General features: G+C 47.1%; 1 protein-coding gene across 1 annotated transcript; it reads left to right on the top strand.

The window, feature by feature from the left end:
• The first annotated feature begins 1,043 nt into the window (after positions 1–1,043).
• LOC137829215 (uncharacterized) lies at positions 1,044–25,686 on the top strand. The gene is made up of 2 exons (XM_068636012.1): positions 1,044–1,548; positions 24,374–25,686. Exons 1-2 carry the CDS (start codon positions 1,044–1,046, stop codon positions 25,684–25,686), a joined length of 1,818 nt encoding a protein of 605 aa, XP_068492113.1.
• The last annotated feature ends 686 nt before the right edge of the window (positions 25,687–26,372 follow it).

Here is a 26,372-nt window from a genome sequence, read left to right on the forward strand (position 1 = left end):
TTCTGTTTTCACCGAAACATTCATCATTCCCTCTTCTTCCATTCATTCTGACTTTCGTTTTTCCTCCATTTGCAGCTATCTCGCGATGGCTCGCTTGAAACAAACTGCGCGTATAGTTGCCTTAACCTCTGGTGCACAGCCTTCCGCGAGTGCGCCAGCTCCACCACCGCCTGTTGCTACTTCCCTCCATGACAACGCCAGGGTCTACGAATGGGCCTCCCTGGCGTTGCTCGCTGAAACCTCCACTCTACTGCCCCAGGGCCACCTCACGTCCTTGCTGAGCCACAATCCTGATGAGCCTTACTGCGCCATCGACAGGGAGAATGACTTCAATATCCGAATTCGCATTCCTCCTCGAGGAATGCCCATCTGCGCGGATGACAGGGCCACCAATGGGGTGCCCTTCGTCTTCATCTACTCCGCTATCTTCAAGAGGTTGAAGCTGCGCCTCCCTTTCACCTTCTTCGAAAAGGAGCTGATGATGGAGTTAAACGTCGCACCTTGTCAACTCCATCCAAATGCCTGGGCCTTCATCCAGGCATTTCAGATCCTCTACAGTTATTTCGGGCACAACGCCTCCGTGGACGTGTTCCTCTACTTCTTCGAAGCGAAGAACCCTGGGGACAGGTCCTGGGTTAGCCTGAACGGGGTTGCTGGGCGGGTGCTCCTGGGCCTGTACCAGCAATCCTTCAAAGACTGGAAGGGCAGATTCTACATGATATCTGCTACCCCTCAAAGTCCAAATCTGCTCGAGGGATACCCCCTCTACTGGGTTCCTGGAGTTGAATTCAAGAAGTCCAGGGACCTCGAAGCTATGGCTCCCTACGAGCGCGAGCTATGTGGGCTGCTCCTGGGGGCTAAGTACAACTCCGCCCGCCTCATCAAGGATGAATTTGATGTGGTGGCTTTGAAAAAATATATAGGTAGCTCTTCTTGCACCTCTTAGGATACTTGTCTCTTCTCATGCATGTTTTTATGTGCTTTTTGACTTACTTGCATAACTTGGCCAACTAACCCTTCCTTTTCTTGCCTATGCAGACTCAATGACGGGGAAAGACAGGAGGCTGGCCTTGCTAGAGCTTGCCAAGCGTCGGGGAACCAAGGGCGGGTCCTCCTCTTCTACAACTGAACCCATCGCAGCCCCTCCACTCTCGGTCGCGCCAGCTGAAGGCCCCGAGCTAGGAAAGAAAAGGAAGAGTCTGGTGAAGGCTTCCACTTCACTTGCCGCTGCTGCCACTGCTGCCTCAACTGAAGAGGAGAGCTCTAGCTCTCCTCTTATACACCGTCAGAGGAAGAAGCCAGCAGTTGAGGGGGCTTCGTCTCTCCAGCCTGGAGAGATAGAGGTAGTGGAAGTAGAGGAAGGGTCTCCCCTACCTCCCTGTGCTCAACCTGCCTCAGAGCCCACCAGTCTTCCTTCTCCAGGCCAGCAGTTGCCTCCATATTCTCAACTGCCATCTTCCCCCCCAGCAGGCCAATCACCTGGTCCACCTGTTCATCCTGCTGGGGGTCCACCACCACCACTGCCAATTCCCACCGCCACTGCTGAAGGTGGGGTGTCCAGCTCGCGCCCAAGCACTTCTGGGGCCAACCACGAAAACTTCAGCAGGGTCATCACCCTGGTTCGACAGCTCATAAGCAACCGGGAGCTTGTCGAATGGAATGGTGATGAGGTGGATATGCACCTGGCCAAGCAGGTAGTGCTCTCTCTGGAATTTTCCACCCAGCATCGCAAGCAACTAACCCTGGAGAAGAGGGTGAAGGATCTGGAGCACGACAAGGAGTCACTGCGAAGTGACTTCGAAGCTGCCCAAGAATCTGTAGAGTTGATGCGGGGCATGGTGGAGAAAGCTAGGAGGGAGTACCTAGCGCAGGTCCAAGAGACCATCAAGACAGAGATCTTGATGGGGCAAGCTGTTAGCTCTTTGGACTGCACGGTGGTGGAGCTGCGGGTCGAGACCTCCTCCCTACGCCAACTGAATTCTCAATTAGTGGGGGAGCTCGAGTCCACCAAAGAAGCAGCTGCTGCTGGGGAGAAGAGACTTGAGGAGGTGGTGGGCAAGCTGTCTGAAGCTGCCTCCTCCCTTGCTGCCGTTACCACTGAGAGAGATGCTGCGGAGGCCTCAAAGCAAAAAACTGGAGGCGGAGAATGCTGATTTGATGAACGTGGGTGCTGATGCCCTTACTGATGGATTCGAGCTAGCACTCGAGCAAATCAGATGCGTTCTCCCAGACCTGGACCTCTCGCAGTTCAACATCTATCATGAAGTGGTAGATGGAAAGCTCATCCCTCCTGCCCCTTAATCTTTTCTCTTCTCTGTAAATTTAACTTCTGCGCAATTTTTCTTAATACTCCAAAATTTGTATAAGACTTGACTGTGAATACAAACTCTCAATGCTTCTTCTCTTGCATAAGTTTCTTCCCTTGTATTTTCTTTGAGCTTCACTTATCTTTATGCGCGCGACTAACCGTTAGCTAGCTTAGGTTCAGCGCGATCTTGGGCTTTATCTTCCCTTTCGCGCACGACTAAGTGTTAACCAGCTTAGGCTTAGCGCGATCTTGAGCTTTGTCTTTCACTTTGCGCACGACTAAGTGTTAACCAGCTTAGGCTTAGCGCGATCTGCTTCTCTTATTCTTTCGCTTCTACTTGATCACGACTGGCTATTCCCTTAGCTTGGTGTTTGACAGTCCTCGTGCGCTGCTTTACACCACTAACCAATCACTGACGACTCATCAGTGATCGTTCCTCGATCTTCACCTAGCTTCTCTGTCGCTCTAGCGCTAAGTGCATAAAGAACCTTGGCATCGATCGCTCGAGGTGATGCCTTGCTTTGGGGAAATAAAAGTGTTTCTCGCTAACCCCTCTTACTTTCCCCAAGGTCATCACCCTTCGGGGCGTTGAGTCGTTCATTCCCTGCCTCACTCCTGGGGTGAGAAGGGTTTCGGACTAAGAGCTTTACTGGGCCAATATTGGTGCATGCCAGGTGGGTAAGGACATTTTGTCAAAACCTTTCCTTTCCCTCCCTTGGTCTTACTAGCGCCCCTGGCTTTTCAAACCTTTAACTGCTTGCGCTCACACCTGGGGTGAGGAAGACTTGGATCGGTGCCCGTACTTGCGCCTAGGGCAAGTAGGGCCTAACCAATCACCTGCACTTGCACCTGGGGCAAGGAGGACTTTAACTTTAATACTTGAGCACACTTGATATGCTGGAAATTTTTCTTTAATTGGGTCGCCTCGTTAAAAACCCTCCTTAGGGAAAAGAGTGCCCCCTTGTCTGTTCAACTGTTTCCATCACATAGAAAACATGTATCTTTTAGCGCGAGAACGCCATTACTGTACAGTTTTAACTGAAATAAAATTTTAAATGGGTGGCGTTCCACGTTCTGGGGATTGCTCCTCCCTCCAAAGTCTCTAGGCGATAGGCTCCGTTCTCCAATGTCTCCACCACTCTGTACGGGCCTGTCCACTTTGGGGACAACTTGTTCTGCATGTCGTTCTGGTGCGCCTTTCTCATCACCAGATCACCTTCCTGGAAGCGCCTGGGCCTCACTTTAGAGTTGTGCCTCCGCTCTACTCTTCTCTTTACAGCTTCAGCACTGACTCTGGCCTCTTCTCGCACTTCGTCTAGCAGGTCCAGATTCACCTTACGCTCTTCATTGGACTCTTCAGCAACGAAGTTCAAGAATCTGGGGGAGCTCTCCTGTATCTCCACAGGAATCATGGCGTCTGTCCCATAGACAAGGCTGAAGGGTGTCTCATGGGTGCTGGACTGTGGGGTGGTGTGATAAGACCATACAATTCTGGGGACCTCCTCTGCCCAGCCTCCTTTGGCCTTGTCTAGTCTTCGCTTCAGCCCCCTGAGCAGTACTCGATTTGCTGACTCCACCTGCCCATTGGTTTGTGGGTATTCCACTGAAGCGAAAACCTGTTGTATGTTTAACTTTTCACACATCTTCCTCAGCTGATGACTTGTGAACTGGGTGCCATTGTCGGAAACCAGCCTCTTGGGTATTCCGAAGCGGCAGACAATGTTCTTCCAGACGAAGTGCTCGACTTTCTGTGCGGTGATGTGTGCGACTGGCTCTGCCTCCACCCACTTGGTGAAATACTCGATGGCCACGATGAGGAACTTCATCTGCCTCACCGCCAGGGGAAAGGGTCCTAGGATGTCAATCCCCCATGTATGGAATGGCTACGGGCTATGGATGGACCTCAACTCCTCAGGGGGTGCCTTGTGCAAGTCTGCATGCAGTTGACACTGTTTGCAACGCTGAGCAAACCTTATGCAGTCTTCCTTCAGCTTTGGCCAGTAGTACCCCGCGCGGAGTACTCTACTTGCCAAAGCGCGACCACCTACGTGGCTTCCGCACACCCCCTCGTGCAGCTCAGACATGAGTCTGGTGCATTGCTCGCCGTGCACACAGATCTGCACAGGGTGAGAAAATCCAAATCTAAAGAGGTTTCCATCTATAAGAGTGAACTTACTTGAACTCCTCTTTATCCTTTTGGCCTCTGCCACGTCGAGCGGGAGTACACCATCTTCTAAGTATAGCTGGTATGGCGTTATCCAGGTGTCGGGTTCCTTCCCCTCATGGACCTCCATCGATTCATCGGTCTTTGACGGTTGCGATCTCACCCTTGGTGCTCTCAGCGTTTCTTGGGTCAACGACCGATGACTGATCGTTAGACGCTCCATCGACTTGTATACATGAAGTACCTGGTTGTCTGACACGAACGCGCGTGGCACCTTCAGGGTCTCCTGAATGAAGGTCCTCTGCTTCCCCCCTTTGCCTGAGCTGGCCAGCTTGGCAAGCATGTCTGCTCTAGCATTTTGCTCTCTTGGCACGTGCACTAATTCAAACTCGGCGAAGGACGTCTTCAGGAGCCGCACATACTCCAGGTAGGCTGCCATATGGGGATCTTTTGCTTGGAACTCCCCTGTAACCTGCCCGGTGACCAGCAAAGAGTCGCTTTTGGCCAGCAGATTTCTTGCTCCCATTTCTCTTGCTACCAACATTCCTGCGATCAGGGCTTCATACTCCGCCTGATTGTTGCTAGCCTTCAAATTCTGACAATTCCACCGCCCATTTGACCATCCTTCCTGCTACATTAGGTTTCTTCAATACGTTCTGGATAGGCAGATCAGTCATCACCACCACTGTGAAGCTGTGGAAGTAATGCCTGAGTCTTCTGGCTGAAAACACCACCGCCAGAGCGGCCTTCTCGAGGGCCTGGTACCTTGTTTCAGGGCCTTGCAGCACCTTACTCACGAAGTAAACAGGCCTCTGGGTCTGGTCTTGTTCTTGCACCAGGACTGAGCTGACTGCTCTCTCCGTCACAACAAAGTATAGACAAAGAGGGATGCCTACCTGAGGTTTTCGCAAGACTGGTGGGCTCGCCAGATACCCCTTTAACTTGAGGAAGGCCTCCTCGCACTCCTGTGTCCAGAGAAATCTGCTATTGCGTTTGAGACACTGGAAGTATGGGTGACCTTTCTCCCCTCCAGCGGACATAAACCGGGACAAAGCCGCCAAGCGACCGGTGAGCTGCTGCACTTCCTTCACCGTCGTTGGGCTCCTCATTGCCACGATCGCCGCACACTTCTCTGGGTTAGCTTCGATTTCCCGCTCTGTTAAGAGGAAGCCCAAGAACTTCCCAGCCTCCACACCAAAAATGCATTTCTCAGGGTTGAGCTTCAGCCTGTACTTGACAATGGTGGTGAATAGCTCTTCCAGATCAGCTGCATGATGCTTCTTCTCTTGGGACGTAACCACCATGTCATCTACATAGGCGTGTACGTTCCTTCCCAGCATGGGCGAGAGCACCCTATCCATGAGCCGCTGGTAGGTAGCCCCCACATTCTTTAACCCGAATGGCATGACCTTGTAGCAATAGCAAGACCGTTCCGTCATAAACGCAGTCTTGCACTCATCCATGGGGTGCATCCTGATCTGGTTGTACCCCGAGAAAGCATCCAAGAAGCTGAGTAGCTTTCCCCCCGATGCGCTATCAACCAGAGCATCTATACTGGGTAAGGGGTAAGAATCCTTGGGGCACGCCTTGTTGAGGTCAGTGAAGTCCACGCACATTCTCCACTTGCCGCTTGCCTTCAGAACCAGTACCACATTCGCTAGCCACTCGGGGTACTGGATTTCTCTGATGTGCCCTGCGGCAAGGAGCTTCTGCGCTTCGTCGTGGATCACCTTCCTCTTCTCCTCGTTGAATTTCCTTCGTCTCTGTCGCACAGGTCGAACCATAGGGTCCATCGACAGACGATGGCAGAGGAAATCGGGGTCGATTCCTGGCATGTCGGATGCTGACCATGCAAAGGCATTCATGTGCTTCTCAATCACACCCATGATCAGCCTTCGCTCTTCTTCAATGAGGGATCCCCCTATCTTGAACTTTCTCCCCCCGATGTCCACTTCAACCCATCCTTCAGCTGGGTGGGGCCTTCTCTCATTGGCGATGACCGACCTCGCGATCCCTGACTCGCGAGGAGCGATCGTGTCTCCCTCTTCTTCTTCAACTTGGGCTACCTGGGAGCCCCCCACCGCAGCATCTTCCATCCTCTGAGCGCCCTGTGTCTCCCTGACCACCGATCGCTCTTCGCGCACACCTGGTGGTGGTTTCGTGGTGACGTGGCAAACACTTCTCTTTTGCTTCAGGCTGTTCTCATAACAGCGTCTTGCCTCAGCCTGATCCGACTTGATGGTTATCACGGTTCCCTCCATCGACGGCAGCTTCAACTTCATGTGCCTCGTCGATGGTATTGCGCCCAATCTACTGAGTGTTGGCCTCCCCAACAAGACGTTGTACGCAGAAGGGGCGTTCACCACCAGGTACTTTATCTTTTCAGTGCGGGCTGTCGTTCCGTCAGTGAACGTTGTCCTCAGCTAGATGTATCCCCGCACCTCTACTTGATCTCCTGCAAAACCGTAGAGACACCCGGTATACGGTCTTAGCTGATCAGGGGATAACTGTAACTTGTTGAATGTTGGCCAGAACATGACGTCTGCCGAGCTTCCTTGATCTACGAGTACTCTATGCACTCGTCTTCCCGCTGTGATGAGAGAAATGACCACAGGGTCGTTGTCGTGCGGGACAACGTCCCGTAGATCTGCTTTCCTGAAGATAATGTCCACTTCAGGGTAATGACTCTCATTTACCACATCTACCGCCATGACCGATCGAGCGTATCTCCTTCTCTGTGAAGCTGTGCATCCCCCACCAGAGAAGCCTCCTGCGATCGTCTGCACTTCCCCATGCACAGGGACTTCATGCTGCTGTTCTCCAGTCTGGGATCCTGACGCGCGATCACCCTTCGGCTCACGCAGGTAATCTGCTAGAAACCCAAACTTCACCAACTCTGCCAGTTGGTGTCCCAGTGCCAAACAGGAGTGAAGTGTATGGCCAAAGGCCTGGTGAAACTCGCACCATTCATTCTTCTTCCTTCCAAGTACCTTATCTGTCTTCTGTGGTACTCGTAGTCTTGCTGCTACAGCAGGAAGGGCGATGAGATCCGCCAATCCTACCATGAAGTTGTATCTCGGGGGTGCGTTATTCTCCCTTGCACGCCCCCTGCTCTGATCTTTGCCTAGTGCATAGGGACGAGGTTTTTCCCTCACCTTCTTCCCCTCTTTAGCCTCATGCACCCTTGCTTGCTGTGGCTTTCCTTGCCCTCCACGCGGTCTTGGTGGTGCAGCACTTCCCCTCTTCTTAGAAACCTCTTTTTCTGCCACTATGTGCGCCACCGCACGTCGTCGGATCTCTGCAAAGGTGCTGGGATGGCTCCTGATGAGAGACTCGCTGAACGGGCCAGGCAGCACTCCCTTCTTAAACGCGTGCACTAGCATATCTTCATCTTTGTTGGGCAGTCTAACCACTTGTGCTCCAAAGCGGTTGAGGTAGTCTTTTAGCGACTCACCTTGGTACTAGCGCACGTCGAACAAGTCGTATGACACCACTGCAGGTGCCTTGTTGACGATGTATTGCTCGGTGAAAATCTTCGAAAACTGAGAGAAAGACGTGATATGCCCTTCTGGTAAACTCAAGAACCACTCCATGGCGATTCCACTTAATGTGCTCATGAACATTTTGCAGTACACAGCGTCTGAGCCCCCAGACAGCATCATCTGGGTGTGGAACGCCGTCAGATGCGCCTCCGGGTCTTCTACCCCCTTGAACGATGCCTTCACCCCCACCAGGTTGGGAGGCACCATGGTTCCCATGATCTTAGGGGAGAATGGCATGGGGAATGCTCTTGGAGGTGAGGGCTGCCTAGACACCCTTTCGTCAACAATGTGTTCCCTCTGCGCCTGCAGCGTCCTTCTAAACTCTTCGTTGACGCGATTCAGCTCGTCGTTCCTGCTTTGCGACGCAGCCAACTCCGTCTGCATCCTTTCTAGTTCAACTTTCGACGCTGCGGCATTATCCTGCAGCGTGCGCACCATTTCAAGGACCTGCGCCATTGTCACAGCTCCTTCGTCAGCAGATGGCGCAGGTGATGGTTGTCTGTTTCTAGGCATCTTTCTCTATCAAAGAAAGTGATAAACTCTGGTAAGCTTTAAAACTGTGGTATATATGGGACAACGATTCACTCGAGCCCCACGGTGGGCGCCAAATGATCCTGCCGGCAACTCGAACGTGGAGGAATCGCTCTATAGCACACTCTGTCCCGTCTACGCGACTGCGTTTTCTACAGAATCACCCTTAGAACCTTCTCTTGGATCTCCAAACGTGACCTGCAAAACACACAGACGACGCCTCTAGCGGCCGTTTGCACTCCGACGATCAAGTTAGTCCACAGAACCACCAAATGAGAAAACTAGTAGTGTGTGTGAAAAACTCTTGCTCTCTGTTTTTCGTCTCCCCCTTCTCTCCCTGATCCCTTCTTTTTATCTCTCTCTCTCTGTTTTCTGGGCATAACAGAATTCTGTTATGCTTTTCTGGCATGTGTCAGAACCCTGTTATGCTTTTCAGAGACAGTGTACCTGCAGAATCAGAGAGTGTGGGTGTCTGTGAGTGTCCGCGCGTCTCTGCGTTGGGCTGCGCCTGTCTGTACCCTTAATGGTACGGAGTGCACTTTTGTCTGGACCGCACCCCTCTCAGATGGTGACACGTGGAGGCCTGCAACTCACATCTAACCGCACACGTGTCACTTACTGGAAGGGCTCTAGCGCTTCTCTTTGTATGCCTAAGTTACGCCCTTGCAGAGTAACTTAGGATATTTCTCTCATCTGGGTAAGTCGCATACTCTTAGGAGAACGTCGGGTGTGGCTGGTCTAGGCACACTCACCAGACGTTGCTCTCTGCGTATACAGCTTACCCTTCACGATGTCACGCACGTAATGGGTTGAGGGAATCACCAATCACTGACTGGTTTACTAGTTCCCTCAGGCCACTCTCGTGCATGATTCCCTGAGGTGTGCTCATGCGAGATCCATGCGTAACGCTCTCGCTGGGAACCTCCGTCCCAGTTTAACTGCGTGTAACACGAGACCCCGATGACAATACACCCGATGACTGATCAGTGTTTATTTGCTTCTCGCGTTCTGCCTTCAGGCGTTAGTCTGAGAACTGGTCTGTTGGTGGCCACTTGGCTACTGACCACCGATCACCATTCTGGATGATCTGTCCCCTGACCTCTCTGCCGCCTGATCTGTCGGTGGTCACTTGGTTACTGACCACCGATCACCGCTCTTGGCGATCGTCTCCCTGACCTCTCTGCCACCTGGTCCACGTGTCACCCTGCGAGTGGTCCACGTGGTTCTCTGCTGCTGACGTCATCGACTACCGATGACCGATCGGATCAGCCATGAAATGGTGGCATGGAATTGTAAAGGACATTATCTATCACAAGGGTCCTCCCGTGGACTCTTGGAACTCTTTAAAGGATCAAATGCGCGCTAGATTTGTGCCCCCACATTTTAGGAAAGACCTCATGTTGAGACTCCAACGGTTTCAACAAGGCACGCTAAATGTGGATGAATATTATAAGGAGCTAGAAACGCTTGTACTTAAAATTGAATTAGAGGAAAGTGAGGAAGCTATGATTGCTAGGTTTGTGAGTGGTCTTAGGAAGGATATTCAAGACATTGTTGAGTTACAAGAGTATTCATCATTGGGCTCTTTAGTTCATCTTGCAATGAAGGTGGAAGCCCAACTTGCTAAGAAAAACTCTTTCAAAAATGCTTCCAATGATGGATACTACTCCAAGTCTTGCAAAAACAAAAATTCTTTTTCTAAACATCTTTCCAAAGATTCTTCTTTCAAACCCAAGGATCCTACGCCATCTACTTCTAGGCCTAAATCCCCAATTAAATCGTCTAGTCAAAAGTGTTTTAAATGTTTGGGATATGGTCACATTGCTGCTAATTGCCCTTCTAAACGAAGTATGTACATGCATGAAGGCATTGTAGTTAGTGAGCATGATTCCAATTCACCTAGGCATTCTTCACCTTCTAGACCATCAAGTGAAAATGAGAGTGAAAGTCCTTGTGAAGGTGACTTATTGATGGTAAGACGTATGTTGGGCACAATTCCAAAATCTTTGAATGATACTCAAAGAGAAAATATTTTTCACACCCGATGTCTTATCAACAACAAGTTATGTTCCTTGATTATTGATGGGGGAAGTTGCACTAATGTGGCTAGTACAAGAGTTGTGGAGAAGTTAGCCTTACCCACTATCTCTCATACCAAGCCCTACAAATTACAATGGCTTAGTGAAGTAGGTGAAATCATGGTGAATAAACAAGTCCTCATTAACTTTGCTATAGGAAAGTATAAAGATGAGGTTTTATGTGATGTTGTGCCCATGGAAGCTTCTCATCTTCTTTTAGGAAGGCCTTGACAATATGATAGACATGTTTTACATGATGGCCTATCCAATACAATGCCTTTTTCCTTCCTAGGGCGCAAGGTTATATTAAAACCCCTCTCTCCCAAAGAGGTTCATGAGGACCAAATAAAAATGAAAACTAAAAGAGAAAATGAGAAAGAAAAAGAAGTAAGTACTACACCGAGTCACACCATTTTCTCCTCTAAATCCATCATGTTGACTCGTGCTATACCTCAAATGGACCCTCCAAGGTGTTCTTCTTCTTTATCTTTTTCATTACCCAAGGTTCCTATTTCAACACCACCTTGGTTAAAATATGTTAGGGATGATTTTTTCATACCTCCTAATGGGTTTCACCATTTAAGAGGTATTTTTCCCAAAAATATCATCATTCCCAAACACATTTTTCCAACTTGGTCGATTTGTAGGACCTCCTTTTCTGCAATCCCTTTGGTTCCATCTGCTAAGTCATGTATTCCTTTTTCTTACACTTTTAATTGTAAAAGTAAACTGACTTTGTTATATGCAGGGATTCAGAATTCGTGGGCGAATTCTCTCCAACTCGGGGAGTATGATGAGAATCAACTAAAGGTGGCTTTTTATAATGAAGAACAAGATCATTCGCCTTCACATTTAAAGTTTTTCTTGTTAATCTTTGCAAAAGATAAAGCCCAAGCCCAAGCCCAAGAAGGCCAAAGCCCACAAAAGCCCAAAGACCATCCCAAAGGTGCTTAGAGGGAAACATTAGAAACCTCTATTGTTAAAGCATCTTTTAGTCTTTAGTTAAGAGTCTTAGGGGGGGGGGGGTGTTAGTAGATAGGTGTAGGAGTAAATAAGGAGGTGCCAAAGTGAGAGAAGGGATCACACCTTCCTCATGCTTTGTTTGAGGCGCAAATTCTAGAAGCTTTTTAGGAGGGAGTTTTTGAATTTGTGTAGCTTACTTTTCAGCACCTTAGGCTATAAATAGAGGTGCTCTCTTTGTAAAATTCAGATTGGAAGTAATCTAAGAAAACTCTACTCAAATTTTGAGTGAACTTTGGAGAGCTTTGAGCCTTCTTCTCTAGTCTTATCTTGATGGATCAATGGAGTCCTCAAGTGGCGGCATCACTCTCATCTAGGAGCATTCCACACTTCTAGTGGCGAGATCATCCATCCTCCTTCCATCTTCATGAGCAATTCTTCTCTCCTTCCTTTCTCCTCTTTCTATTGTTTTTGTTAGCTTGTGTTCTTGAGTTTTGGTTTGGTGTTCTTGCTGTTTTTATGAGTTTTGGTTCGGAAGTTTTATATTTCAGTCCTTTCATCTTGTTCCTTTGCTTTTCTTGCTCTTTTGTTCGGTTCAATTTGACTATAATTGGTTCATCCAAATGAGTTTGGGATTTGGTACTAGTTTTTGGTGAGTTCTTGTCTTAGAACAATGATCCAACTCTAAGAAAAGTGCCTCTATAATGTCCAGCTCAAGGTGATTCCTAAGAATGTCAAGAATCATTCTCTATATGGCTAGTGGAATCACATCATTCCATCTTGCCGCTATGTTGAGGATGGCGATCAACTCCTTGAGCTCCACCTGAAAGTGATGCTTTGGGGGAGAATCTCGTCTTGTGCGTGCCCCTCTCGGGGTCCGTTCATAGGGTTTCTCTGCCACCTTCTTCTCTGTTGTTGCTTCGTGGACTCTCACTGGTTGGGGTCGGGTGGTTGCCCGTGGTCGGACAGGGGCCACAAGACCCTGCTTCTACGTTACGCGATCATCTGTGACAATGTATGCTAATGCTCAGTGTCGAATCTCCGTGAACCTCCTCGGGTAGCCCCATAACAACGACTCACTAAAGGGTCCAGGTAGCATTCCCTTGACAAAGGCATGAACTACCATGGCCTCATCGGTGGGTTTCAGGTGGACCACATGAATCGCTAATTTGTTCAGGTAATCCTTCAAGGATTCCCCCTGGTATTGTTTGACGTCAAAGACGTCGTAAGAGAGTCGGGTGGGGGCCTTGTTCACAAGGTACTGTTCCCTGAATAGTGTGGTGAATTGATCAAAACTAGTAATGTGTCCATCGGGGAGGCTAATGAACCATTCTAGCGCTGCGCCCGATAGGGTGCTCATCAACATCTTACTGTAGACGGCGTTAGATCCCCCGGTGACCATCATCCGAGTGTGGAAGGCCGTAAGGTACGCCTCCGGGTCTTCTACCCCCGTTAAGGAGACTTTCGGAACTAGAGACTAGGGTTCTTAGCACCCTTTATATAGGTAGAAACTAGTTTTCTTGGGAAGTGTCCCTGTGCCGCTATTGTGTAATCTTAGCGTATCTGGCAAAGGAACTTCCAAAGTGATGTGGAAAAAGTTAAGGAGCAAAAGGAATTGATCTTGGTATGGTTGGTGCATAGCCAAGTTTGGTGATTCTGGCTAGATTTTGTGACTTGGTGGTGTGTGGGCTGAAAAACAAAAATCTTGGTTTTCGAAAAGTAGTTGGACTCAAACCTCACAAATGCCTCCAAAGTGATGTGGGAAAACTTTGGGAGCAAAAAGAAATGAACTTGGCATGGTTGGTGCTAAGCCAACTTTGGTTATTTAGCTAGATTTTTTTACTAAGTGGTGTGTGGGGTGAAAAACGAAAAATCATAATTTTTGAAAACTGGGTGGACTCAATCCTCTCAAATGCTTCCAAAGTGATGTGGAAATAGTTTGGGAACAAAAGGAATTGATATTGGTATGGTTGGTGCATGGCCAAGTTTGGTGATTTTGGCTAGATTTTGTGACTTTGTGGTGTGTTGGGTGAAAAACAAAAATCATGGTTTTGGAAAAGTGTCTGGACACAAACCTCACAAATGCCTCCAAAGTGATGTGGGAAAACTTTGGGTGCAAAAGGAATTGATCTTGCCATGGTTGGTGCTAAGCCAAGTTTGGTGATTTATATAGATTTTGTGACTTGGTGTTGTGTGGGGTGAAAAACGAAAAACATGATTTTTGAAAAATGGGTGCACTCAATCTTTTCTAATTCTTCCAAAGTGATATGGAAAAATTTTGGGAGCAAAAGGAATTGATCTTGGTATGGTTGGTGCATAGCCAAGTTTGGTGATTTTGGCTACATTTTCTGACTTGGTGGTGTCTGGGGTGAAAAACGAAAATCATGGTTTTGGAAAAGTGGATGGACTTAAACCTCATAAATGCTTCCAAAGTGATGTGGGAAATGTTTGGGTGCAAAAGGAATTGATCTTGGCATGGTTGGTGCATAGCCAAGTTTGGTGATTTTGGCTAGATTTTTTGACTTGGTGGTGTGTGGAGTGAAAAACGAAAATCATGGTTTTGGAAAAGTGGATGGACTTAGATCTCACAAATGCCTCCAAAGTGGTGTGGGAAAAGTTTGGGAGCGAAAGGAATGGATCTTGGCATTGTTGGGGCTAAGCCAAGTTTGGTGATTTTGGTGTTTTGGCTATATTTTGTGACCTCGTGGTGTGTGGTGTGAAAAATGAAAATCATGATTTTTGAAAACTGGATGAACTCAATCCTCTCAAATGCTTCCCAAGTTATGTGGAAAAAGTATTGGAGTAAAAGGAATTGATCTTGGTATGGTTTGTACATAACCAATTTTTGTTATTTTTGCTATATTTTGTGACTTGTTGGTGTGTGGGGAGAAAAACGAAAATCATGGTTTTGGAAAAGTGGTCGGAGTCAAACCTCACAATTACCTCCAAAATGATGTGGGAATAGTTTGGGAGCAAAACGAATTGATTTTGGCATGGTTGGTGTGATGTCAAGTTTGGTTATTTTCGTGATTTCGCTAGATTTTGTGACTTGGTGGTGTGTGGGGTGAAAAACGAAAATCATCATTTTGGAAAAGTGGTTGGACTCAAACCTCACAAATGCCTCTAAAGTGATGTGGCAAAAGTTTTGGAGCAAAAGGAAATGATCTTGTTATGGTTTGTGCTAAGCCAAGTTTGGTGATTTCGTTAGATTTTGTGACTTGGTGGTGTGTAGGGTGAAAAACGAAAATTATAATTTTTGAAAACTGGCTAGACTCAATCCTCTCAAATGCTTCCAAAGTGATGGGGGAAAAACTTTTTAGCAAAAGGAATTGATCTTGGTATGGTTGATACATACCCAGGTTTGGTTATTTTGGCTAGATTTGGTGACTTGGTGGTGTGTGGGGTGAAAAACGAAAATCATGGTTTTGGAAAAGTGGATGGACTTAAACTTCACAAATGCCTCCAAAGTGATGTGGGAAAAGTTTGGTGGCAAAAGGAATTGATCTTGGCATGGTTGGTACTCAGCCAAGTTCGGTCATTTGACTAGATTTTTTGACTTGGTGGTGTGTGGGGTGAAAAACGAAAATCATGATTTTTGAAAACTGTGTAGACTGAATCCTCTCAAATGCATTCAAAGTGATATGGAAAAAGTTTGGGTGCAAAATGAATTGATCTTGGTATGGTTGGTGCATTGCGAAGTTTAGTGATTTTGGCTAGATTTTGTGACTTGGTGGTTTGTGGTGAGAAAAACGAAAATCATGATTTTATAACACTGGGCGGACTCAATCCTCTCAAATGCTTCCAAACTGATATGGAAAAACTATTGGAGCAAAAGGAATCGATCTTTGTATGGTTGATGCATAGCAAATTTTCGTGATTTTGGCTAGATTTTGTGACTTGGTGGTGTGCGGGGTGAAAAACGAAAATCATGGTTTTGGAAAAGTGGTCGGACTCAAACCTCAAAAATACCTCCACAGTGATGTGGGAATAGTTTGGGAGCAAAACGAATTGATGTTGGCATGGTAGGTGCGATGTCCAGTTTGGCTATTTTGGTAATTTGGCTAGATTTTTTGATTTAGTGGTGTGTGGGGATAAAAACGAAAATCATGATTTTTTAAAACTAGGTGGACTCAATCCTCTCAAATGCTTCCAATGTGATGTGCAAAAAGTTTGGGAGCAAAAGGAATCGATCTTTGTATGGTTGATGCATAGCAAATTTTCGTGATTTTGGCTAGATTTTGTGACTTGGTGGTGTGCGGGGTGAAAAACGAAAATCATGGTTTTGGAAAAGTGGTCGGACTCCAACCTCAAAAATACCTCCACAGTGATGTGGGAATAGTTTGGGAGCAAAACGAATTGATGTTGGCATGGTAGGTGCGATGTCCAGTTTGGCTATTTTGGTAATTTGGCTAGATTTTTTGATTTAGTGGTGTGTGGGGATAAAAACGAAAATCATGATTTTTTAAAACTAGGTGGACTCAATCCTCTCAAATGCTTCCAATGTGATGTGCAAAAAGTTTGGGAGCAAAAGGAATTGATCTTGGTATGGTTGGTGCATAGCCAAGTTTGGTGATTTTGGCTAGATTTTGTGACTTTGTGGTGTGTGAGGTGAAAAACGAAAATCATTGTTTGGAAAAGTGGATGGACTCAAACCTCACAAATGCCTCCAAGGTGATGTGGGAAAAGTTTGGTAGCAAAAGGAATTAATCTTGGCATGGTGGGTACTAAGCCAAGTTTGGTTATTTGGCTAGATTTTGTGACTTGGTGGTGAATTGGATGAAAAACGAAAATCATGATTTTTGAAAACTGGGTTGACTCAATCCTCTCAAATGATTGCAAAGTGATGTTGAAAATGTTTGGGAGCAAATGGAATTTATCTTGGTATGGTTGGTGCATAGCCAAATTTGGTGATTTTTGCTAGATTTTGTGACTTGGTGGTGTGTGGGGTAAAAACGAAAATAATGATTTTGGAAAGGTGGCTGGACTCAAACCTCAAAAATGCCTCCAAAGTTATGTGGGAAAAGTTTGGGAGCAAAAGGAAATGATCTTGGCATGGTTTGTGCTAAGACAAGTTTGGTGATTTCGTAAGATTTTGTGACTTTGTGGTGTGTGGGGTTAAAAACGAAAAATTATGATGTGCAAAAATGCTTCGAATGTGATGTGCAAAAAATTTTTTAGCAAAAGGAATTGATCTTGGTATGGTTGGTGCATAGCCAAGTTTGGTGATTTTGGCTAGATTTTGTGACTTGGTGGTGTGTGGGGTGATAAACGAAAATCATGGTTTTGGAAAAGTGGCTGGACTCAAACCTCACAAAGGCCTCCAAAGTGATGTGGGAAAGGTTTGGGAGCAAGAGGAATTGATCTTGGCATGGTTGGTACTAAGCCAAGTTTGGTTATTTGGCTAGATTTTTTGACTTGGTGGTGTGTGCGAGGAAAAACGAAAATCATGATTTTTGAAAACTGGGTGGACTCAATCCTCTCAAAAGCTCCCAAAGTGATGTGGAAAATTTTTTTGAGCTAAAGGAATTGATGTTGGTATGGTTGGTGCATAGCCAAGTTTGGTGATTTTGGTTATATTTTGTTACTTGGTGGTGTGTGGGTTGAAAAACGAAAATCATGGTTTTGGAAAAGTGGCTGGATTTAAACCTCGCAAATGCCTCCAAAGTCATGTGGGAAAAGTTTGGGAGTAAAAGGAATTGATCTTGGCATGGTTGGTGCTAAGTCAAGTTTGGTGATTTTGGTGTTTTGGCTAGATTTTGTGACTTGGTGGTGTGTAGGGTCAAGAACGAAAATCATGATTTTTGAAAACTGGGTGGACTCTATCCGCTCAAATGCTTCCAAAGTGATATGGAAAAAGTTTGGGAGCAAAAGAAATTGATCTTGGTATTGTTGGTGCATAGCTAAGTTTGGTGAATTTGGCTAGATTATGTGACTTGGTGGTGTGTGGGTTGAAAAACGAAAATCATGATTTTGGAAAATTGGGTGGACTCAATCCTCTAAACTACATCCAAAGTGATGTGGAAAAACTTTGGGAGCAAAAGGAATTGATCTTGGTATGGTTGGTGCATAGCGAAGTTTAGTGATTTTGGCTTGATTTGGTGACTTGGTGGTGTATGGGGTGATAAACGAAAATCATGGTTTTGGAAAAGTGGCTGGACTCAAACCTCACAAAGGCCTCCAAAGTGATGTGGGAAAGGTTTGGGAGCAAGAAGAATTGATCTTGGCATGGTTGGTACTAAGCCAAGTTTGGTGATTTGGCTAGATTTTTTGACTTGGTGGTGTGTGCGATGAAAAACGAAAATCATGATTTTTGAAAACTGGGTGGACTCAATCCGCTCAAATGCTTCCAAAGTGATATGGAAAAAGTTTGGGAGCAAAAGAAATTGATCTTGGTATTGTTGGTGCATAGCCAAGTTTGGTGAATTTGGCTAGATTTTGTGACTTGGTGGTGTGTGGGTTGAAAAACGAAAATCATGATTTTTGAAAATTGGGTAGAATCAATCCTCTCAACTACATCCAAAGTGATGTGGAAAAACTTTGGGAGCAAAAGGAATTGATCTTGGTATGGTTGGTGCATAGCGAAGTTTAGTGATTTTGGCTTGATTTTGTGACTTGGTGGTGTATGGGGTGATAAACGAAAATCATGGTTTTGGAAAAGTGGCTGGATTCAAACCTCACAAAGGCCTCCAAAGTGATGTGGGAAAGGTTTGGGAGCAAGAAGAATTGATCTTGGCATGGTTGGTACTAAGCCAAGTTTGGTGATTTGGCTGGATTTTTTGACTTGGTGGTGTGTGCGATGAAAAACGAAAATCATGATTTTTGAAAACTGGGTGGACTCAATCCGCTCAAATGCTTCCAAAGTGATATGGAAAAAGTTTGGGAGCAAAAGAAATTGATCTTGGTATTGTTGGTGCATAGCCAAGTTTGGTGAATTTGGCTAGATTTTGTGACTTGGTGGTGTGTGGGTTGAAAAACGAAAATCATGATTTTTGAAAATTGGGTAGAATCAATCCTCTCAACTACATCCAAAGTGATGTGGAAAAACTTTGGGAGCAAAAGGAATTGATCTTGGCATGGTTGGTGCTAAGTCAAGTTTGGTGATTTTGGTGTATTGGCTAGATTTTGTGACTTGGTGGTGTGTAGGGTTAAGAATGAAAATCATGATTTTTGAAAACTGGGTGGACTCAATCCGCTCAAATGCTTTCTAAGTGATATGGAAAAAGTTTGGGAGCAAAAGAAATTGATCTTGGTATTGTTGTTGCATAGCCAAGTTTGGTGAATTTGGGTAGATTTTGTGACTTGGTGGTGTGTGGGTTGAAAAACGAAAATCATGATTTTGAAAAGTGGCTGGACTAAAACCTCACAAATGCCTCCAAAGTGATGTGGGAATGGTTTGGGAGCGAAAGGAATTGATCTTGACATGGTTGGTGTGAAGTCAGCTTTGGTGATTTGGCTAGATTGTATGATTTGGTGGTGTGTGGGGTGAAAAACGAAAATCATGATTTTTGAAAACTGGATGGACTCAATCCCCTCAAATTCTTCCAAAGTGATGTGCAAAAAGTTTGGAAGCAAAAGGAATTGATCTTGGTATAGTTGGTGCATAGCCAAGTTTGGTGATTTTGCCTAGATTTTATGACTTGGTGGTGTGTGGGGTGAAAAACGAAAATCATGGTATTGGAAAAGTGGGTGGACTTAATCTTCTCAAATGCTTGCAAAGTGATATGGAAAAAGTTTGGGAGCAACAGAAATTAATCTTCTTATTGTTGGTGCATAGCCAAGTTTTGTGATTTTGGCTAGATTTTGTGGCTTGGTGGTGTGTGGGTTGAAAAAAAAATCATGATTTTTGTAAACCGGACATACTCAATCCTCTCAACTTCTTCTAAAGTGATGTGGAAAAAGTTTGGGAGCAAAAGGAATTGGTCTTGGTATGTTTGGGGCGAAAAACGAAAATCATGGTTTTGGAAAAGTGGTTGAACTCAAACCTTACAAATGCCGCCAAAGTGATGTGGGAATAGTTTGATTGAAAAAAGAATTGATCTTGGTATGGTTCGTGGGAAGTAAAGTTTGGTGATTTTGGTAATATGGCTAGATTTTGTGACTTGGTGGTGTCTGGGGTGAAAAACGAAAGTCATGATTTTTGAAAACTGTGTAGACTCAATCCTTTCAAATGCCTCCAAAGTGATGTGCAAAACGTTTGGGAGCAAAACGAATTGATCTTGGTATGGTTGGTACTTAGCCAAGTTTGGTGATTTTGGCTAGATTTTGTGACATGGTGATGTGTGGGGTGAAAAATGAAAATCATGGTTTTGGAAAAGTAGATGGACTTAAACCTCCCAAATGCATCCAAAGTGATGTGGGAAAAGTTTGGGTGCAAAAGGAATTTATCTTGGCATGGTTGGTACTAAGCCAAGTTTGGTCATTTGACCAGATTTTGTGACTTGGTGGTGTGTGGGGAGAAAAACGAAAATCATGATTTTTGAAAACTGGGTCGACTCAATCCTCTCAAATGCATTCAAAGTGATATGGAAAAAGTTTGGGTGCAAAATGAATTGATCTTGGTATTGTTGGTGCATAGCCATGTTTGGTGATTTTGCCTAGATTTTGTGACTTGGCGATGTGTGGGGCGAAAAACGAAAATCATGGTTTTTGAAAAGTGGATGGACTTAAACCTCACAAATGCCTCCAAAGTGATCTGGGAAAAGTTTGGGTGCAAAAGGAATTGATCTTGGCATGGTTGGAACTAACCCAAGTTTGGTCATTTGACTAGATTTTGTGACTTGGTGGTGTGTGGGGTGAAAAACGAAAATCATGATTTTGGAAAAGTGGATGGACTTAGACGTCACAAATGTCTCCAAAGTGGTGTGGGAAAAGTTTGGGAGCGAAAGGAATGGATCTTGGCATTGTTGGGGCTAAGCCAAGTTTGGTGATTTTGGTGTTTTGGCTAGATTTTGTGACCTGGTGGTGTGTGGTGTGAAAAACGAAAATCATGATTTTATAACACTGGGCGGACTCAATCCTCTCAAATGCTTCCAAAGTGATGGAAAAAGTATTGGAGCAAAAGGAATGGATCTTGGTATGGTTTGTGCATAGCCAATTTTTAAGATTTTGGCTAGATTTTGGGACTTGGTGGTGTGTAGGGTGAAAAACGAAAAATCATGGTTTTGGAAAAGTGGTCGGACTCAAACCTCAAAAATACCTCCAAAGTGATGTGGGAATAGTTTCGGAGCAAAAGGAATAGATGTTGGCATGGTAGGTGCGATGTCAAGTTTGGTTATTTTGGTGATTTGGCTAGATTTTGTGACTTGGTTGTGTGTGGGGATAAAAACCAAAATCATGAATTTTTAAAACTAGGTGGACTCAATCCTTTCAAATGCTTCCAATGTGATGTGCAAAAAGTTAGGGAGCAAAACAAATTGATCTATGTATGGTTCGTGCGTAGCCAAGTTTGGTGATTTTGGCTAGATTTTGTGACTTGGTGGTGTGTGAGGTGAAAAACGAAAATCATGGTTTGGAAAAGTGGATTGGCTAAAACCTCACAAATGCCTCCAAGGGGATGTGGGAAAAGTTTGGGAGCAAAAGGAATTGATCTTGGCATGGTTGGTACTAAGCCAAGTTTGGTTATTTGGCTAGATTTTGTGTCTTGGTGGTGAATTGGATGAAAAACGAAAATCATGATTTTGAAAACTGGGTGGACTCAATCCTCTGAAATGCTTGCAAAGTGATGTTGAAAATGTTTGGGAGCAAATGGAATTGATCTTGGTATGGTTGGTGCATAGCCAAATTTGGTGATTTTTGCTAGATTTTGGACTTGGTGGTGTGTGGGGTGATAAACGAAAATCATGGTTTTTGTTTCGTCCGGTTGACCTGAGACGTCTTCGTGCGCAACTTCAACCGTCAGCTAGGGACTCCTTCCCACGGGTTACCTGTGGATTTCTGCAAAGAAGGACAAAAGGGCGCCCTAGCGGCCGTTTGCACTCCGACGCTCAAGTCAGCCAGCAAGAAACACCAAAAACTATGCACCTCCATATCGGAGCACCGCGTATGGCACTCTGAAGGTGGTTAAAAGGAAACTGTGTCTAGTGTATATTTTCTCCTTCTAGCAAAGATCTTTCCCTAGTCCCTTGTGCGTAACCGCAAGGCTAGAGCAAGCGACTAAAGAGTTTCTGGGAAATTTGCCAAGAGTTCGAACCCCGTTCCCAACATCCTCAGCGCTATTTAAACTACCCAAGCATTTAAAGCGCCTTAAAGCGCTTTTAATCATAAAACGTAACGCACTTAATTAACGCGTCTAATTAGAAAACGTAGCGCATTTAAGACGTTGAAACGCTTGGGAGCCTTTATAGTACCTTAAACGCTCGAAACAGAAACTGTATTAAATGACTCTAATTACCTGGTACCTGACTAAAAGGTGTTTCTATTCTGACCTGGCTGTCGTACACGTGGAGGGCCTCACAGTGCCATGACCCCATCTGGGACGTTTCTGCCCATCTGGGGACGTTTCTACGTGTGAGTCCTCCTGCTTGGGAGTGCTACTGCGCAAGGGGTGACTTTTTGGGTGCCAACTCATGCCCCCAATCGTCTAGTCACTCACTTTGAGAGCGTATCTGCCTTCCTCTCGTACCCTGCACCTGGCTACCCTGGGCGTGACCCTCCCCTTGAGTCGTATCTGTCCCAAAGGCGTCTCTAGGGCGGCAGGGGTACTTCACGAGTCAGGCTGCCCTACACTGGTGCTATCACTATGGCCTTGAAGCCACCTTTTCCTTCTCTTTATCACTACCCCGAATTATTGGGACCTGAGGCCTTCCCACGGCGTCGCTCCCTCCATGGTCTTTCCTACCCATGGGTATCGGGGAACCGCGCTGTGACTGCCTTGACTTAAATAATATTTGATCTTGGCGACGCCGTGGTTGGGCGACGCCTGCACCTAGGCGAAGCCTCGCCTTGGCGACGCTTCCTCTTGGCGACGCTGGTACTTGGCGCCTCTTCACCTAGGCGACGCCTTGTGTTGACTTTGACTCCTGGCGTTGACTTTGACCTTGACTTGGTCAACGCCCGGATACGGGACGGTACACAAGCCCCCCAGTCTTAAACCGAAGACTTGTCTTCAGCGCAAAGACTAAGGCTTCGCCCACGCCGTCCACGTGCCACCCTGATGACGTGTCATTCCCTGCTGACTCAACAATTCTCGAATTATTGACGTGACACTCTCTGAACCATAGGGGCGCTCTTAATGGCTGATTGGACATCCTCTGAAGCGGGGAAAATAACACCTTTCGGGGCTACGCTTAATCGTGCGCCACGTGGCTCATCACACGGCCAGCCTTTAGAGTCTCTTGCGCTCCCCTTGGGCGCTTAATCCTTTGACACGCGGCATGATCTCTCGGCTCCTGATTAGCGCCTCTTGGGTTGCAAATGTAACGTTCAAGTTACCCCAAACCCCGCGCTCACACCACTGTTACATCCATTCTCTCTGCATCTCCGCACTGTTCATCGCCTTCAAACCCTTTCCCTGCAACTCCTGCTCTTTCCTTCGTGCTCTCCGTCCTCCCTTACTTCGACAACAAAGGTATGATTTTTGCACATCCCGACTCTTCTCCTTCGTCGCATTGCATAGTTTATTGAATTGCCTGGGACTGTTTACGTTTATGCATTACTGTGTTCTTCCGCTTCTTCTTTCTTCTCTGTTCCCTTCTCCTTCTTTCTGGGTTTTCTCGCGTGGGTGGTATTTCCTGGGGTTTTACCCCCTTGTCTGTCTTGGCATCACTTTGTTAAAAACCGTTTTCCTTTCTTCTTTCTCCAGCTATTTATTCACACCATGACGCGCCCGAACTCCCAGTCTGGTTCTCCCCCCAAGACCCCCAAGTCCAATTATAAAGTCTTCTATACATGGGCCCCCGACGAGCTTTTGAACGAGTACACCAGCCTGACATCCTTTCAGGACCTGGAGAATCATCGTGGGGATCCCCACTTGTATAACTTTAATGCTTTATGCCGCACTCATGACGCGCACATCTCTGTTCGTCCCGGCCGACCGGGGGAACCTATGTGTGTGGATGACAGACCTAGAAAGGGGAGTCCCTTCTTCTTCATATACCAGGCGGTGTTTAAGCGCGTCGGGGTGCACCTCCCATTCACACCCTTTGAGAGGGAACTCCTCACCGAGATTAACACAGCCCCCGCCCAGCTCCATCCCAACAGCTAGGCATTTGTAAGGGGTTTTCAAATTCTCTGTGGGCACCTGGGCATCCTTCCTTCCGTGGATGTTTTCTTGCATTTCTTCGAAGTGAAGAAACAGGAGAAAAGCTTTTGGGTAAGCTTCTCCGGGATCGCGGGTAGGATCATCCTCTCCCTCTTCTAGAACTCCTACAAAAACTGGAAAGGAAAATTCTTTAGGGTGTGCAGCGCCAAGCACGACCCCACAGCCTTAGACGGTTTTCCCCTGTACTGGACGGAGCACCCTAAGCTGCTCAGGGCCAAAGCCCTGGATGAGCTATCCCCTGCTGACAGGGAGGTATGCAAGGCCTTGGCTGGCCTGGGGATCGTCTTCGATACATTGAAGCTTATCGCAAGCGAATACAACGCTCACGCCCTGACCACATATTTTGGTAGGGAGACCCTCCCCTTACCATCGTTTGTTATCTGTACCTTACTACCAGATGTTTGTTCCTCTGGCCTCTTCCACCTGTTTTCCATTGTACCATGTGATTCGCGTCTCACGTTTCTACGCGTTTTGTGATTTTGCATAATTGCTTTGGCTTTGACTTCTGCTGCTTGGTTTATCTGAATGTAGGATCGGTGACGGGCGCCTCCAAAAGGATGATGCTGGCGAAAGCGATAAAGGACGCTCGTGCTGCCAAAGCGGGCGCCTCTTCCGCCCCTACTGCTGACCCGAACCCCCCATCAACCCTGCCTCTGCCACCACCGACCACTACCGAAGCTACTCTAGGCTCATCTTCACCGTCCCCACATAGCCCTGAGGCGCTTCAGACTCCCGGCTCTCCTCTGCCCATTGCCGCCGTTCCTCTGGCCGTGGCCTCATCGCCGGCCCCAACCCCCCTCGACAAAGGGAAGCGGGTCTTGGAGATCATATCCGACGATGAAGACTCGGATGGCGTGGCACCCTTCAAGAGGAGGAAATCTGCAAGGGTTCCCCTCCTACCAGCGGCGTCGCCCCAGGGAGAGGATTCTTTCAGGGACAATCCTCCAAGCGCTACTTCCCTTCCCCCCACAACCGTCCAAGAGGATATAGGCGAAGGCGCCGAGTCTGCTCCACCTCCGCCACCGGCAGAGGTCTCTGCTTCTCCTGCCCCCGTCGCTGCCGCCCCCGATCTTATCGCCATCCCTCCTCCAATTATGCATTTGATGAGGGGCTTCAGTGGGGGAACAATGGCAGAGGGCTCCGACAGGAAGGAGGGCAAGCCTTTCTACTTGGGGGCCTTCTTGGCGGTGGCCCTTGAATGGCGCGCCCAGGCCATAAACGCTGCTTTGCGAACCCAAACCCTCCAGGCCTTGGAAACAAGGGTAGTTGCCCTGGAGGAGGAAAGGAAGATTTTGGGATGCCAAAACGAAACTTACCAAACCACCCTGAAGCAGGCGCAAGAGTCCAAAGCAGAGGCTGAAAAGCAACTGGCAGAGGCGGTGGAGCTCCAGGCCGACTTCTACGCTCGGGAAGTCGCCCTCAAAGTTCAGGTAACGAGCCTTCAAGACATAGTCGAAGCTTACGAAGAAGTTCAAAAGGAATTGAAGGACCGCTGCTGTGAGCAAGCTGACGAAATGGAGCGGATGGAGGGGGAAATGGCTACCCAGGCCAAAGCTATGGGCCTTCTCCAGGTTGACTACGACAAACTGCAGGTCGAGGTCAGCCGACTACGTGTGGAGAAGGAGGCTTCGGAGAAGCAGGTAGCTTCTGGGGACGCCACCATTGAGGAGCTAGAGAAGGACAAAAAGACCCTCATCCAGGACATGGCGGGCACTTTCGAGGAGGGATTCCAGGAGGCTCTGGCCCAAGCTGTCTGCATGAATCCGGGGATCGACATTTCCAACTGCGATTCCACTCACCACATTGTTGATGGAAAAGTCGTGCCCCTGGAACTGCACGATTGAACCGCCACCCTCGACCATCACTTTATTCCTTTACACTTGTTTTAACCTTCTTTGATAAACTTGTAATTCTTTGAATTGTCTGCACTTTCGTTACAACTTTGGGTTTTTGCATGATTACTTTCGTGCCATTGCGATATAGAATTTCGCCTGTGTGATTTTACTTTCGTTCTTTGCCTTCACGTGCTTCGGTTGTTTTGCCTGTACTATACCCGTTTCTTTCACTGCGTTGGGCGGCCTTGTATGTCCAGGGAAGGTCACGCGTCGATGCCCACGCCCATGGAGAGGCTTGCCTAATGGGGCCGTATCGTCCACGGGGTGTCTCTAACACCAAAGCGATCCGTCCCTTGATTCTTAGTGCCCGGCGCCCACGTCTAAGGAGAGGCCTGCTACAGCAGCGCCGTATCGTCCCCGGGTGTCTAAAAACGCCGAGTGCTCTGGGGAGGGGGGGGGGGTCGTTCCCTCCATGGTCTTTCCTTCCTATAGGTATCGGGGAACAACCCTGCCAGTGATTCGCTAGCGTTTGGCGATCTCGTCTCCCTCCACAGTCTTTCCTACCTGTGGGTATCGGGGAGGCGATGCCACTAAACTAGCTTTGACCTCTTCGATTTCGTCTCCCTCCACAGTCTTTCCTACCTGTGGGTATCGAGGAGGCGGAACTGCTGATACTTGGGTTGGCGACGCCCACA

This window comes from Phaseolus vulgaris, chromosome 7 (assembly GCF_000499845.2).
Source record: "Phaseolus vulgaris cultivar G19833 chromosome 7, P. vulgaris v2.0, whole genome shotgun sequence".
NCBI classification, from domain to species: domain Eukaryota; kingdom Viridiplantae; phylum Streptophyta; class Magnoliopsida; order Fabales; family Fabaceae; genus Phaseolus; species Phaseolus vulgaris.